We start from the raw sequence: 16,805 nt of genomic DNA, 5'->3' as shown, positions 1-16,805 counted from the left end.
TAGTCCTGAGTATTGAAAATTTGGAAACTCTGAGAAGCTGACCTTGAATATTTCAAATCACCTTTGTATTAAAAGTTTTTAATGATATGAGCAACTATTATTAGGTGAAAAATTATTTCAAACTATATATAGTATAATCTCAAGAATATTATAAGAGTAGGAAAGATAGGACACATGCTAAGTCATTAATGGTAATTATCGGTGGGGATACAGGTGGGTGACTTTTCTCCTGCAGCCTCCTTATTTCTACCAGAAGCATTGTAATTCTTTTGTATTCAGAAAAAAATGTATTAAGAATAATACAAGTTAAATCATCAGAGTCCACTGCATTTTATCATGGAGAAATTATTGTCTGTGATTTAAAAATATATAATAATTTATAATTACCTGGTTTCTTTTTTTAAGTTTCATGCAGAAATTTATTTTGACCATGACTTACAAAGTTATGTCCTTGTGGATCAAGGCAGTCAGAATGGTACAGTTGTTAATGGAAAACAGATTCTTCAGGTAAGTGTATATTTATTAATTAAGTACTTGCATATTCTTTTAAAAAACTGAACTGGAATATTTTATCCCTCAGGGCATAGTTATCATAGTGATTATACATATCATTTAGCTCAGATTGGTATTCAAGCCAGATGTATTAATGTGGAAGAGAATTCTTAGAGCTGAAAAATATATACAGTAAGTAGATACTTAACTGCTGAGTTTTGCCTTTCTAATTATGTATCTACACCTTATTTTTAGAGATAAATGCATTTTAAAGCCATGCAAAGGAAGTTATAGCAACTTTAGGGGCCATTCTTTTGTGTGTGTTTTTTATTTTTTTAAGCTATTTTAACAGAAATGTTAAATTGGAAAACTCCTTGAAAGCAGGGGCTATGTCTGTTCAGTTAACTCTTTTATCCCTAACATGTAGCAGAGTGCTTAGCACCTAATAAGATAATATGTGGAAGGAGGGGAGGGAGGGAGGTCTTAGTTAAGGATCAAAAATGAAATAAAAATTATCAAGAAAAGAAAGAAAAAGGGAAATATGATGTGATTTATCTCCTTAATATGTCATCTTTTTGACTGTGATGATTATTCATTTTGGTAATAGATTGAAGTTTGGGTTGGATATTTCTCTGATAGCATTGGGTATGGAGATGGGGAGATAGTGGATTTTGATAATATAAAAATTAGAAGTTGGCTCAGTTCATCTGTCTGCTCCACTAATAGTATATTACATATCACCCTCATGTTGTGGAAATGGGTGTGTATGCATATGTCTGTCTGTCTCATTGAGAACCATCTCAAAATTTTTTGTTATAATCTGACATTATTTATAGTAACCATGAATAAATAATCATATGTAACTCTTGGATTTCTGTTTTGTTATTTTTTTCCCCTTTAGCCCAAAACTAAATGTGACCCTTATGTACTTGAGCATGGGGATGAAGTGAAAATTGGAGAGACTGTGTTGTCGTTTCATATTCACCCTGGCAGCGATACCTGTGATGGCTGTGAACCAGGGCAGGTTAGAGCTCACCTTCGTCTTGATAAGAAAGATGAACTTTTTGGTATGTGAAACATACTGTTTATGTGTGTGATAACTTTTTAATTCACCAAAGTGTTCTAAAAAATGTATCAGTTGCTACCAGCTTCATATCTAATTGATATAATACTCTATTGAGATACATTTATATTTCAGTGAATACTATCAGATGAGGCTAAAAACATAACATGTTTTGAAATGGGAGACTCAGGTAGTAGATTATGATTGTAGTTGATTTTTCTATGTAATGGTTTAGTTGTACTGTTATAGCATTAGGTTACTTTCTGACCAGGAATGATAATCGATAGCTCTGCTGTTGCTAATCCATCTGTAGGCTTTTTATCTTTTTAATTATTTATTTGGTTGGCCGTGCCAGGTCTTAGGTGTGGCATGCGTGGTCTTAGGTGTGGCCCGCGGGCCCTTCCTTGCTGTATGCAGGATGTAGGTCCCTGACCAGGAGTGAACCTAGGCCACCTGTGTTGGGAGCACAGAGTCTTACCACTGAGCTACCAGGGAAGTCCCAAGTCTGTGGGGCTCTGAAGCAGCACTGCAGGGTAGCTAACTGTCCTTCAGAGGAGTAATTGTGATGCAGTTATAAATAAAGATTTGTCGTGTTAATCACTAAGTTGTGCTCGGCTCTTTTGCAACCCCACGGACTATAGCCCACCAGGCTCCTCTGGCCATGGGATTCTCCAGGCAAGAATACTGAAGTAGGTTGCCAGTTCTTTCTCCAAAGGATCTTCCCGACCCAGGGATCGAACCTGCCTCTCCTACATTGGCAGGTGGATTCTTTACCACTGAGCTTACCTGGGAAGCCCAAGGTTTCTCTTTAACATCTATTTACTGTTATAAAAAAGTAATCCACAGTTAAACTTTGATGTAAAATAGTAAGATAGAAAATAATAGGCTAAGGTATTAAGATTTATTGGTTGATATGTCTGCTCTCCTAGTTACAGTTTGTTGATGTATTATCTGTGTATATACCATTATTTTCTATAATAGTACTGTAAAAGGTTGCTATCTTGTTACAACTCTTATTTAAGGCTTTAAAAATTGAAAGAGTAATTTTCCTTACCTTATTTTTTCCTCTTAATGCTCACTAAATGTTCATTATGTATTTTTTGTTTTACTATATACTACATTATGAAAACGAGTAGGGCACACTACACAATAATGTGACTCTTGAATTCTGTTTTTTCTTTTGCACGCACTTACGTTCTTTCAGAGAACTCACAATATTTCTACATCTGGGATACTGTTACAATAACCATACTGAAAAACTAAGATGTTCAGTATTTCTTTCAGTATCTAAACTGCAACATTCTTACACTCTTTGGGGTTTGATTTACTTTCCAGTTAGATTTAATTACCAAAATGCTGAAAGGACATCATCACAACCCAAGATACTTTTATATTGATGTATTTGAACTTTTTGTTAATCTGGAGATGGAATACTAGTACTCTTAGTTTTTCATTATTAAATAAACAGCATTATATCAAACTTAGTGTTTTTTTTTTTAACTCAATTTTTCCTTGTAGTTGGTCCAACACTAAGTAAGGAGGAAAAAGAGTTGGAAAGGAGGAAAGAATTAAAGAAAATACGAGTAAAATATGGTTTGCAGGTAAGGGAGTTAAATATTGTTACATGTGCTAAACTGGGTGTCTGGTTTTGTGTAAAAGTGTCTTTAGATCAGCATGCTGTGCTGAGTTGCTCAGTCATGTCCGACTCTTTGCGATCCCATGGGCTGTAGCCCACCAGGCTTCTCTGTCCATGGGATTCTCCAGGTGAGAATATTAGAGTGGATTTCCAGGCCCTCCTGCAGAGGATCTTCCCAACCCAAGGACTGAACCCAGGTCTCCTGCATTGCAGGTGGATTCTTTACCATCTGAGCCACCAGGGAAGCCCAAGAATACTGGAATGGATAGCCTATCCCTTCTCGAGGGGGTCTTCCCAACCCAGGAATTGATCATTGCTACTGCATTGCAGGCAGATTTTTGACCAGCTGAGCTACCAGGGAAGCCCTTAGATAAGCATAGTCAATTTCTATATACAAAAGAGAGGGGAAAAAAAAGAGGGGGGCTGCTCGTAATTGTTTTGAGATTCATGTAGTTCCTTCTAGTTGTTCACTGTTTACTTCAACAACTGTTGAGAGTGGAGCAGAAAAGTGATGATGATACTCTACATTTCAGTAGCCATTTCTGACTTTTAAAAAACTTACATTAAAACGATACCATTGAAAAATACAGTCAGAGTGCTAATGCTGCCTGATTTTAAGACTTTTTATAAACTCTTATAATACAGAGAGTAGCATTGGCAAAAAGAGAAACAAATATGTTGATGGACAGACTAGTGAGTCCAGAAATAGACCTATATAGACAGATTCATAGATAGATGTGTGTGTGTGTGTGTGTGTGTGTGTGTGTGTGTGTATGTGTGTGTGTGCATGTGTGTGTGTGTGTGTATGTATGATTTCCGGGAAAGGTATAAAGCCAGTTTCGTGGAGAAACGATAGTCTTTTTCCAACAAACAGTGCTGAACTAATTGGAAAGTCAACACAGCACATACCACAACAAAAGCAGGAACAGCAGCCTTGATCCACGCCTCATAACATACAAAAATGAACTCAGAATGGACTGTACATATACACCTAAAACTTAGAACTACAAGACTTCTAGAAGCAAACCTTAAAAAAAGAGTTAGGCAAAGAATTTCTAGATATTTAACACTAAAAGCACAATCCTTAAAAGCACAAATTGTACTCCTCCAAAATTTCTGTTCTTCCAAAGATTTTGTTAAGAGAATGAAAAGATAAGCCACAGACTGGCAGAAATATTTGTAAATCATGTATCTGATGAAGTTTACAAAGAACTCTCAAAATTCAGTAAAGGAAAACAGTTTAAAAATGAGCAAATGATTTGAATAGACACTTCACCAAAGCACATGGCAGTTATGAAAAGATGTTTAGTATCATTAGTTACTGCTGCTGCTGCTGCTACTAAGTTGCTTCAGTCGTGTCCAACTCTGTGCGACCCCATAGACAGCAGCCCACCAGGCTCCCCCCGTCCCTGGGATTCTCCAGGCAAGAACAATGGAGTGGGTTGCCATTTCCTTCTCCAGTGCATGAAAGTGAAAAGTGAAAGTGAAGTCACTCAGTCATGTCCAACTCCTGGTGACCCCATGGACTGCAGCCCACCAGGCTCCTCCATCCATGGGATTTTCCAGAAATGCAAATTAAAACCATTTAAGACTATATTGTGTTGCTGGCATGTGGAAGGACTGGAACTCTCATACAGTGCTGATGAGACTACACATGGTACAGTGGCTTTGGTAAAGAGTTTAATATTTTGTCTAAAAGTTATGTGTACACCTACTATATGATTCACCATTCTACTTCAAAGTATTTACCCAAGAGAGGTGAAAGCATATGTTCATACAAAGACTAGGGAACAAATGGTCACAACAGCTTTTTTCCTAATAGCCAAAAACTGGAAAAAAAACTCGTGTCCATCATTAATAGATAAACTGTGTTAAAAATATATATGTTAAACACTCCTAACAATAAAAAAAGAAACAAACATAGGCTATTAATACAGATTACAATGTAGATGGATCTCAAAATGATTATGCTGAGTGAAAGCCAGGCATAAAGAGTACAGATGACTATTGAACAACACAGGGATTAGCTGTGCCGAGTCTCACCTTGGTGGAAAAATCTTCATGTCTGTACTCAGCCCTCCATAACTACAGTTCATCTGTATCTGGTGTTCTGCATCTGCAGATTCAACCAATTACAGATAGGGTAGTACTGTCATATTTACCAATGGAAAAAAAATCTGTGTATCAGTGAACCTGCACAGTTCAAATTCATGTTGTTCAAGGATCAACTGTACATACTATGGACTTCAGTTCTATAAAATTCTAGGAAAAAAAAGGACAAGGATACTTTTGTGGGAGATGAATATCTATTATCCTAATTGTGAAGTGTTCAGTCGCTCTGTCGTGTCCAGCTCTATGTGACCTCGTGGACTGCAGCAGACCAGGCTTTCCTGTTCATCACCAACTCCAGGAGCTTGCTCAAACTCATGTCCATCGAGTCGGTGATGCCATCCAACCATCTCATCCTCTGTCACCCCCTTCTCCTGCCCTCAGTCTTTATCAGCGTCAGGGTCTTTACCAATGAGTCGATTCTTTGCATCAGGTGGCTACAGTATTAGAGTTTCAGCTTCAGCATCAGTCCTTCCAGTGAATATTCAGGACTGATTTCCTTTAGGATGGACTGGTTGGATCTCCTTGCAGCCCAAGGGACTCTCAAGAGTCTCCTCCAGCACCACAGTTCAAAAGCATCGATTCTTTCGCGTTGAGCTTTCTTTATAGTCCAACTCTCAGATCCACATATGACTCTTGGGAAAACCATAGCTTTGACTAGATGGGCGTTTGTTGGTAAAGTAATGTCTCTGCTTTTTAATATGCTGTCTAGGTTGGTCATAGCTTTTCTTCCAAGGAGCAAGCGTCTTCTAATTTTGTGGCTGCAGTCACCATCTCCAATGATTTTGGAGCCCTCAGAAATAAAGTCTGTCAATGTTTCCATTGTTTCCCTATATATTTGCCATAAAGTGATGGGACCAGATTCCCTGATCTTAAGTTTTCTTAATGTTGAGATTTAAGCCAACTTTTTCACTCTCCTCTTTCATTTTCATCAAGAGGCTCTTTAGTTCTTCGCTTTCTGCCCTAAGGGTGGCGTCATCTGTGTATCTGAGGTTACTGATATTTCTCCCAGCAATTTTGATTCCAATTTGTGCTTCATCAAGCCCGGCATTTCACCTGATGTACTCTGCATGTAAGTTAAATAAGCAGGGTGACAGTATGCAGCCTTGATGTACTCCTTTCCCGATTTGGAACCAGTCGGTTGTTCCATGTCCAGTTCTAAGTTCATAAGTGTATACAGATCTCAAAAGTATCTAATTGTACACTTCATGTATAATTTATTGTTTGTTAATTATGTATCAATAAGTTAGTTAAAAATTACCATTTAATTCAATAATAGAGCAAGAAAGTAATTAATATTGCCAGTTTACATCGGAGAAACTAGATCTGGTCACCCAGCTGCTAAATGACAGAGCTAGATACAGAATTGTAGGTCTTGAGTGTATTTGTCCAGTGCTTTTTATACTTTATGAAGATATCAGAGAAGATGCTGCCAAAATTTTTCTGAAAAATTATATTTTTTGTTGTTGCTGTTGTACTAAAAGAGAAATCATAATAGAAAAAATGTCAAGAGGTTAATTTGGGAGGAAAGTAGAAGATCTATAAGGAGAGAATAAAATGTTTTCTCAAAATTTTAGCTCAATTTCTACATCATTTTCTGAGGGCGAATACCCATTAGGATTGGTGGTTCTTCATTTCTCTGTTTTGAAAGCAAAATTAAGTAAAAACTTCTATGCTGCTTTCCTTACATGGCTCTAGCAGTCTGTAGTGTGTTTTTTGATGAATGTTTTTCACTTTTTATATGTGCGTGCTTAGTCATGTCCAACTCTTGCAACCCTATGGACTCTTGAGACCCTATGGACTGTAGCCCACCAGGCTCCTCTGTCCATGGGATTTTCCAGGCAAGAATAGTGGAGTGGGTTGCGATTTCCTACTCCAACTTTTTATATAAAGTTTAGCAAATAGTAACAAAAGGGAAGAGAATTCTTCTTTGATACCCCACACTGAATTGCCTCTTTTGTGCCACTGGCTTGTCTTGGGCATCCCTTTATTGTTGAACCAGTCATACTGTAGCATGCTGAAGATTGTATGTCTGTATTTGAGGATTATAAATTTATTTGCATTCTGCCACCTTACATAGAGCTTAATTTACTCTTTACTCAGTAATTTTTGTTGCTGCAGCTGCTGCTAAGTCGCTTCAGTCGTGTCCGACTCTGTGCGACCCCATAGATGGCAGCCCAACAGGCTCCCCCATCCCTGAGATTCTCCAGGCAAGAACACTGGAGTGGGTTGCCATTTCCTTCTCCAGTCCATGAAAGTGAAAAGTGAAAGTGAAGTCGCTCAGTCGTGTCCAACCCTCAGCGACCTCATGGACTGCAGCCTTCCAGGCTGCTCCGTCCATGGGATTTTCCAGGCAAGAGTACTGGAGTAGGGTGCCATTGCCTTCTCCAATTTTTGTTGAGTGACTGATTAATCATATAGCGAAGCTGTATTGAAGAAAAAGCTATTATTGTTGCCATTGTAAAAGAGTATTTGTTTTTTATCTATTTTTTAAAAGACTTTCTACATTTTTCCCTTTTAAGGAACAGTATCAAAACTTTTAGATCTTTTGGAACTTTCAGTTCCTTAGAGAAAAGGAGAAATAGATTTTCTCTCCAACCCCAGGGGTTCTCTATGTTTCTTTTAATACTAGTAGTCATGAGAATATGAATACATATAATTAATTCAAAATATACTGTATTTTTTACTATATTTTCATATAATTACATATTATAATTTATATATGGTTTATATTATCTTCTATGTACAATTTATATTGTAGCACAACTTGAAATAATAAACATTTTAAAGGGGATAGACTAAAAATATTAATAGCATAAATGTCTTACTTTGTGTCATGTCTTAATTTATATCATGACTTATTTAATAGAGACCACACTGAACCATATTCACTAAGCAAGGCAAATATACGGACATTTTTTCAATTTTGTTTTCCTCAATGAATATTTCATGTTTATAAAGAATACAGACTATGAAGATGAAAAGGCATTGAAGAATCCAAAATATAAAGATAGAGCTGGAAAACGTAGGGAGCAGATTGGAAGTGAAGGAACTTTCCAAAGAGATGATGCTCCTGCATCTGTTCATTCGTAAGTATTAAATTTTAGTTGCTTGAAATAGTCTTTGTACTATAATCACACTCATAGGACAAATCTGATTTATAGGACTGTGGAAGTTCTGTTTATATTTTCCTCTAATATTGATATTCTGCTCTTCCCTGGAAAATTACTGATCGTATACATGAATATGGATACATACATATTTATCACATATAAACTTAAACACACACACATATATATATGCATAGCTAACATTCTAGCCACCCAGCTGAGTGACCATACATTTATATACTGTGTATTTAGAAGGCTGGGCTGTAAGACATTGGTAATAGACTGATACTTTTAATAGTTATTTCAGTACTCAACTGCTTCTGTTCTTGACCCTGAAATATTATTTTTCTTACTATTTTTGATTCAGTTCTTTCCTCTTGGTTAAGTAGCATTGATAAGCATGAAAATTGTAATTCTGAAACCTACAATATGATTATATTTCTACATTTAATCATATATTAGCTGCATTTTTTTCTCAGAATATAAATTCTAGGTTTAGTTATTTAAATTTTTCATGTAGAACTAGCAATTATTAAATTTTGACTTAATATATTTTACTGGCTCTAAGATGTATTACTTGGATAGAATTTTACAGTTACATATAATAGCAATTTTTTCATAATGGTACATAAACTAACAGGGTATATTTGAATTTATGGAGTCAGATTTTATGAAATACAATATTTTAGACTACATATACCAAACAACTTGACAAATATTTTTAAGGTTTAATATTTTTTAAATAATTGCTGGACAACATGAAGATTATATTACAGTTAATAAATAATGAAATACATTGGTCTGAGGGCGTTGCTTCATCTATTTTTATTGAAGAGCTAATTTAACATTATGTGGAATTGAAAAGACAATGTGATAGAACATAAAATTAAAATACCCTTGAATTAGACCATAAAATCATAAAATGCAACTAGTTAGTGAAAGGTTTATTTTCATTTTAACTTTTTAAATTGATGTTAAATTCACAAATGTTAAGCATCAATATCAATGATATATCATAAGATTAACACATTGCAGAATCCAGTCTTGGATTAAGAAATAGAAAATCACAAGTAACCCCAGAAGCCTGGCCTCCTGGTGTCCCCTCTGAATCATCATTCCTCTCTCCTCCCCAGAAATGACTCTTCTACTGACTTCCAACAGTGTCAGATTAATTTTACTTAATTTTTAATTTTAAGTATATGGAGTAATTCAGTATTTATTTTGTGTCTGTATTCTTTTTATCCAGCATTACTTTGTGAGGTGCATTTATTTTCATTGCTGTATGTTCTCCTGTATAAATATGACACAATTTATCTACTTTGCCACTGATGGACATCTGAATTATTTCTAATTTGTGGTTATTGTTAGATTTGGCTGCAAAAATTCTCATCCATGTCTTTTTGGTGCACTGTATACATGCTTTTCTGTTTAGTATATGTAGGACTAGAATTTGTGTGTCTTCAGCTTTATTAGGGAAAGCCAAGTAGTTTTCTAAAGTAGTTGTACCAATTATTTTTAATTCATTAGTTTATTATAAATGTGACTTAAATGGTCTCAAAATCAACTATCATCTTAATTTTCTCTAAAGTGAAATTACTGATAGCAATAAAGGTCGGAAGATGTTGGAGAAGATGGGATGGAAGAAAGGAGAGGGCCTAGGGAAGGACGGTGGAGGCATGAAAACTCCGGTAAGACTTGTGATTTCTTTGATTAGTTACTCTTGTAACAGATACATTTACTGTATACTTACTATGTGCTAGGCGTTGCTATAAGTGCTAGGAGTATGGTAGCAAGCAAAGAGACATGGTAACTACCTTTACGGCAATCACAATTACCAAATTTTTGTGTTTATGATTTGTTTTGTTTTTAGGAAGCCTCTTAGAGACTTCCTAAACTTCTAAATAGTCCGTGTTTTTCCCCTGAGGCAGAAGTTCTTCTGTGCCTTTTATTTTCAGTGGCTTTGTTGACTGTGCCTTGTCCTAACATGCAGGAACAATCAAGTGTTACCTTACCAACAGTCAGCTTCTGTACTAGCTGGAGAATCTGTTTTAGGTTCAAGATTCGGAGCGTGTAACAGGCAATAGAGTGAATCATGTCTAGAAAACAGTACAGTGGTTTAATTCTGCAGTCCCATGGTTCATTGGCGGTTCAGATTGTCTTTCACAGAAACCTTACAAAGTAGTAATACGACCAGAGAACACTCTTGATAATGACTTGGTACCTAACGAAATAATGGAAGATTTAATGTAGATCCTCTCATTGGAGGTACAGAGGAAAGAACATGGGTTTTGCAGTCAGGTTAGAGTGTGGGCTCTCTCACTTGCTATACGACTTAGGGCACATTTGGATTTCAGTCTTCATCTGTTAAAATGGGGATAATGAGAACTTTTTCAGGAATATCCGAAAATAAAGCCCCTAGGTTGATGCCTGATGTACATTAGACACTCAGTAATTTGTGGCTCTTAATGGTTCTCAAAATAATGAGAAGTTCTCTGCTCCTTTTATGAAAACAAACTCTTTATGAGTCAGAGGTTTAACTTATCCTTCACTTACTTAGGTGAGGCTCAGACTGTAGGTTTACATACATCCATTGCTTTTACTTGTAGTTAGAGTAGATGACAGATTGATTGTGCAGCATCTCAGTGAAATACGGTGATTGCTGTTTAAGGACCACTCTGTTTTATTATAATAGAGTCCACTGTTCTTATTGATAAGCAAGACAGTGTAGAAAAATGCGTGTAAGTTCCACATACCACCATGTATGTAATACCCCTGTATGTATTAGATGCATTGGACAGCTTTTTCTTATGCATCAGTCTTTTCTAATTGAAAGAATTGTAGTTAAAAGTATCAGATTGGATAGAGCAGCTCTCAGTGTGTTCAGGTGCTGCAGTAAGTTCTCTTCTCAACTTTTGGTAACAGATCCAGCTTCAGCTTCGGCGAACACATGCAGGCTTGGGGACAGGCAAGCCGTCTTCAATTGAAGATGTTCACCTTCTCCAAAACAAGAGCAAAAAGAACTGGGAGAAAGCACGAGAGAGGTTTGCTGAAAATTTCCTGGAAACTAAATCTCAAAAAGATGGACCAGGGACTGTGCCTTGGGTCAAAGGGACTGTAGAGTGAAGGTCAGTCATAGAACACAATTAACCTTTTTTATAGAGTTTGGAAACTCTTGTATAATTGCAGAAATCTCCCCTCAAAAAGAGTCAGTGACATGAGGGAACTGTGTCAGTTTACCCCCTCATGATTCAAAAATTTGTAATAAAGTGTGGTTTGCAGAGCTTTTAAAAAACTAATAAATAGTGACTGAATCAAGTCATGCTGTGAGTGGACTAAAGTTCACGGGGCATGGATGGGCTTATCAAACTTTGCTAGTTTACTTTGTCATTTGCAAGACCCATATAAACAACTAGCCATATAAGCAAAATTCATGAAACCACTAACTTAAATGTACATTTGTCTTTGTCTCCTTATATTCATTATTGTAAGATGCATAACAGAAGAAACATGAAAAGTTTATAGAAACAACCTGACTGTATGCATCCTTGTTTATACCCTTTAGGACCTAGATAGAAAATGTTGAAAAACATAGGTAGTGGTGTATACATTATATTTGAAATAACTCAAGACATATTATTGAAGAACTAATGAGCAGGTGACATGTAGAAAATCAGTCTTCCATTGTTTTCTTCTGTGAAGAATCTGTGGATTTGTATTATATATTAAGCATTTACATTTGGTTTGTTTCATAGCTAAAATATGAACAATTGAGTACAGTATTGAAATATTCAATGTGCTGGCGTTTGTAGTTTTGATAAATCCCATTGCTGGCAATGGAGTCATGCCAGAAAACTTTGATTTCTATTGCAAAAGGATTAGAGACTTCCCTGGTGGCTCAGACGGTAAAGCGTCTGCCTACAATGCGAGAGACCAAGATCCTCTGGAGGAGGAAATGGCACCCCACTCCAGTACTCTTACCTGGAAAATCCCGTGGATGGAAGAGCCTGGTAGGCTACAGTCCATGAGGTTGCAACGAGTTGGACACGAATGAGCGACTTCACCTTGCTTCCTTACCTAGCCAAGGCTCCAAACTCAAGATATTTATTGAAAATATCTTCAGATGCAATAAAAACATTGTAACATCAAAAAAAATAATTCATTGAACCAATAATTTAAACATTCTGGTCTGCTTTGAACTCAAGAGCAGGCAGAATTTCCCTCTGTAGACTGACAGCGCAGTAATGAAACCAGCCAGAATCTCCCTCCGAGAACTGACGGCACAGTGATGAGAGGAGACTAGCTCAGGTCTGGGGAGGCTGCAGCGCAGCTGTCTGAGCGCAGGTGTCACTGCGCTGCCGGTTACCGCTGTTTCTTCCCTTTGTGGTCGATTTTTCTGCCAGCTTTTTGCTGGGAAATCAATGCTGAGACTGATCTTTTATCACAGTGAATATAAACTATAGCTCTGTCATCTACTATAATGAAATGTCTTCAAGATACAGAAATAGGAAAGGAAAATTCTGGGGGAAAAAAATATGCAATAGGGAAGATAGTTCAGAAAGAAAAGCTACCTGTTAGAATTTCTAATCTTAATGGTAGAGGGTACTTAAGAAGGAGGAGTGTGGAAAGAAAATGTATTACTATAGATGAGACATATGACCAAGTTTGTCAAGTCATTGCAGATGGGAAAATCAGAGGTCCTATAACTCTAAAGATGGATTAAGTATTTTTCTGTATCCTTCCTGTCCACTTACATACCCTAACACACACAAACACACATGGCCACATACATACCCTAACACACACACACCACTTCCTGGCCACTTACATACCCTAACACATACACACAACTCGTAAGACTTGGAGGCAATAGGAATGTCCTGGATTATTTTCTCTAAAGTAGAAAAATTACTCGTGTAAACATGGTTCTGATACTGGTGCCCTGTATACAGGTAACAACATAGGACCTTCAGAGTGAACTTGCTTCTGATAGATCTCACTCACTGGGTTAGTATACAACTGTATATATAATATTTCCCACTTTTATTATTAGATTGTGGAAAACTTTTTCATTGTTTTCCTTTGTTAAGAAAATGGAAACTTGAAAATGGTGATAAAAATTGATACATATATGGTATTTGCATTATTAAAACCCTTGGCAGATCTAAAGTCTCAGGGCTATACTGTATACTGGTTAAAGCACTGAATAATGTCTGGTTCTATTTCTACTTGTGAAATGAGAATAATATTTAACTCACATGTTTGTCTCGAATAAAAAATAAGAAAATGTATATAAAAGCACTTTGTAAACTATGAAAGTAGTACTAATGTGAGCTTCTGTTTGTTCAGAAGCATAAATGTGGATTATGTACAATTTGAATTATGCATAAAATTGTTTTGTGTCTAATATTTAAAATTATAGTTTATTTACACAGTTTATTACTAAATTACATTTAGTAATTTAATAGCCTTTAAGTGTTTGTTTAAAGTGAAGCTGTGAGTTGCAGAATTTTGAGATTTCTAACATATTTTGCCAGAACATGAGAAGTTGGCAAAATTGAGAACAGAAGATACCGTCACCATTATAGTAAAATAACAGAAATTGTCTTCTAAATTAAATAGCTAAGAAGCACTTTTTCTCAGAAAGGGAGGGGTTTTATTTTTCTTCTGTTTTTAAAGGCTTTTACTTCTGTTTAATTTATTCTGGTTGTGAACTTACGAAGTTATGGTTCACCCAGTTAAAATGCCTCCCAGCTTTTCATGTAAAAGATTATTTCTTAATTTGGCACATTTTCAAAGAGCAGCCAAAAGAAGACATAAATTTCCACCGAGGAGAAGAGGTGTCAGAGACTGTGTACAGAGGCCGTCCTGTTGAGTCGCAGGGCAGAGGGCTGTGCTGGGCAGGGAGCTGGAAACGCGTTTCTGGCCCCAGCACCTGAAGGTTCTCAGGGACTGTTGAAAGTGTCGTCCCCATTGTGTTCTAAGTGTGCTTCTTATTTTTTTAGGGCTTCACTTACGTCTCTGCCGTGAATCTTTAAAACATTTCATTTTACTTTTTTCAGGCTTTAAGGTGGAAATACATTTGCATTCTTTAAAATGAGTCAGTGTTTACCTGTGTGTCTGTATGTATCAGGGCCCAGGCTCTTTCTCTTTGTCTTTCTGCTTTGCTATTCTTAGTTCTGGCTTATGTCCTTGTAATTGCAAAATGACTTTTGAAACTCCAGTCATCACATTCAAGTCCAAAACAGGGGAAAGAGCAGTATTCCTGTTGTTTCTCCTTTATCAGGAAAGAGAAAGCTTACTCACAAACTCTCATAACAGACTTCTCCCTGGGGTGATTAGCCAGAACCTGGTAACATGACTGCCCATGGCTACAAAGAAAGTTGAAAAGGTGGCCAACAGGATGGTCTCTGCTGCCTTAAACCAATTGTGAGCCATCACAAGGTGGAACATGTTGCTGTTCAAACAAAATCAGGCTTCAGTGAGCAAGGCAGAAGGAGGTCAGTGACTACTGAATGGGCAGTAACTGTGAGATGATCCAACTATCCATCAGTGGTGACTGGGGGGTTGGTTAAATTGTAATGCAGGCCCGCTATGTAATACTGTAGCCATTCAGGTAAGTAAGATAGAACTTTCTATATGATGATGGAGAAGAATATTCTTATTACATTGCTGATTTTAGAAAAGTATGTTTTACATAATCCCACTTAAAAATACATATAAGGGTCATATCAAATGATTAATTACCCATAGAGTGAGCAGATTTTCACTTTTTGATATTTCTATATTTGAACTTTAACGCAGATAAAACCTGTATTGTTAATTGTGTGTACTCAGAGACATTATAGTAAGTAGGAATATAACACCAGGAAGTGGAGAGGCCTTCAGGGCACAAGCCCAGGTGTTTTCCTTACGCTCATACACCCAATTTCATTTATCATCTGTACTCCTACGGCTTCCAGGTTGTCTTAGCCAGGATACGTATCCAAGCAGCTTATTCAGGACGGAACCCAGAGTCTTCTCCAAACCTGATCTCTTTCAGCTTACTCTCGGCAAGCAGCATTATCTACCGAGTCATGCAAGTCAGAACCTAGCAGTCAGTCTCCATTTCACTACCACACCCTTTTTCCTCTGCCCCTTGACTTCCAGTATATTGAGTCAATTCACTGTCACTACGCACCCCAGATTATTCTACTAGCTTCCTAACCCTGCAGTCACTCCTTCCCTCTAGTCCGTCTTCCACTCTGCAGAACACAGTGTCCTCACAACTCTTTATTCGTCATCTTCTGCTTAAATCCTTGTGTGGCTTTCCACTCTGAGGACAGAAGCAAAGCCCGAGCCCCTGAGGCCCCAGCTGGCCCAGCCACTGCCAGCCTCTCCAGTCCTGTCTTGTGCTGCCCTCCCGCTCATCCGCTGGGCTTTTTGTCAGTTCCTCAAACACGCCACGCCCTCTCTCATCCCAGGGCTGCGTGTATGTTCCGTCTGGAGTGCCTTTCCTCTGCCTACTTACCTAGTTACCTTTGACTTGTTCTTTAGCTCTCCGCTAATGGATTCTTCTACAGAGATGGCTCCCTTGTCTCCTGAGATTAATTGCCTTTGGTTCATGTTCTTGAAAATCCAGATGTGTTTCATTTAGCCTACTTAACTTGGGTTCACAGCTAAGTGTTATTGTGATTCGTATGATACTTGTCTGTCCATGTGAGCACTTACACACACAGAAGAGGTGCCTAGCATCGTACAGCATGGACACATAGAAGAGGAAGAGCAGGTTGGGTTTGAGGAACCACAAGTGGTTTGATATCAATGGAGATTTATGTGACTGAGGAAATGGAAGAAATCGAGGCTACAAGAGACGGTAAAGCAAAAGCTTTCAAGCCATTTTGATCATGATCTGCGTTAAGAAATACAGTTTATGTCACAGCTCACTACATGAGGGTCTGTGTGTGCATATATAACAGGTTTTATAGATACCAATACTAGGGCTTTCCTGATTGCTCGGTTGGTAAAGAATCTGCCTGCAATGCAGGAGATTCTGGTTTGATTCCTGGGTGGGGAAGATTTGCTGGAGAGGGGATAGGCTACCCACTTCAGCATTCTTGGGCTTCCCTTGCGGCTCAGCTGATTAAAGAATCTGCCTGCAATGCAGGAAACCTAGGTTCGATCCCTGGGTTGGGAAAATCCCCTGGAGAAAGGAAAGGCTACCCACTCCAGTTTTCTGGCCTAGAGAATTCCATGGACTGTATAGTCCATGGGGTCGCAAAGAGCTGGACACAACTGAGTGACTTTCACTTAGCCATTAGTTCATGTAATGCACTTTTATTTTTGTTTTCCAAATTACTGATCCCAACCACTGCATTGATTTTATAATCCATTAATGGGCTGAGCCCTACAGTTAGAA

The 16,805-nt window shown here is 37.5% G+C and overlaps 1 protein-coding gene across 1 annotated transcript in view; it reads left to right on the top strand.

Annotated features, from left to right (window-relative positions):
- AGGF1 (angiogenic factor with G-patch and FHA domains 1) overlaps positions 1-14,507 on the top strand; it is a 44,132-nt gene extending 29,625 nt beyond the window's left edge. The window contains exons 9-14 of the mRNA XM_018053693.1: positions 406-507; positions 1,394-1,559; positions 3,074-3,156; positions 8,262-8,389; positions 9,999-10,098; positions 11,333-14,507. Coding sequence (XP_017909182.1) covers positions 406-507; positions 1,394-1,559; positions 3,074-3,156; positions 8,262-8,389; positions 9,999-10,098; positions 11,333-11,533 — 780 coding nt within the window. The 3' untranslated portion in view covers positions 11,534-14,507. The remainder of the gene's footprint in view (positions 1-405; positions 508-1,393; positions 1,560-3,073; positions 3,157-8,261; positions 8,390-9,998; positions 10,099-11,332) is intronic.

Source organism: Capra hircus, chromosome 10, assembly GCF_001704415.2.
Source record: "Capra hircus breed San Clemente chromosome 10, ASM170441v1, whole genome shotgun sequence".
In the NCBI taxonomy this organism is placed as follows: domain Eukaryota; kingdom Metazoa; phylum Chordata; class Mammalia; order Artiodactyla; family Bovidae; genus Capra; species Capra hircus.
This window is presented reverse-complemented; position numbering and strand designations above follow the sequence as displayed.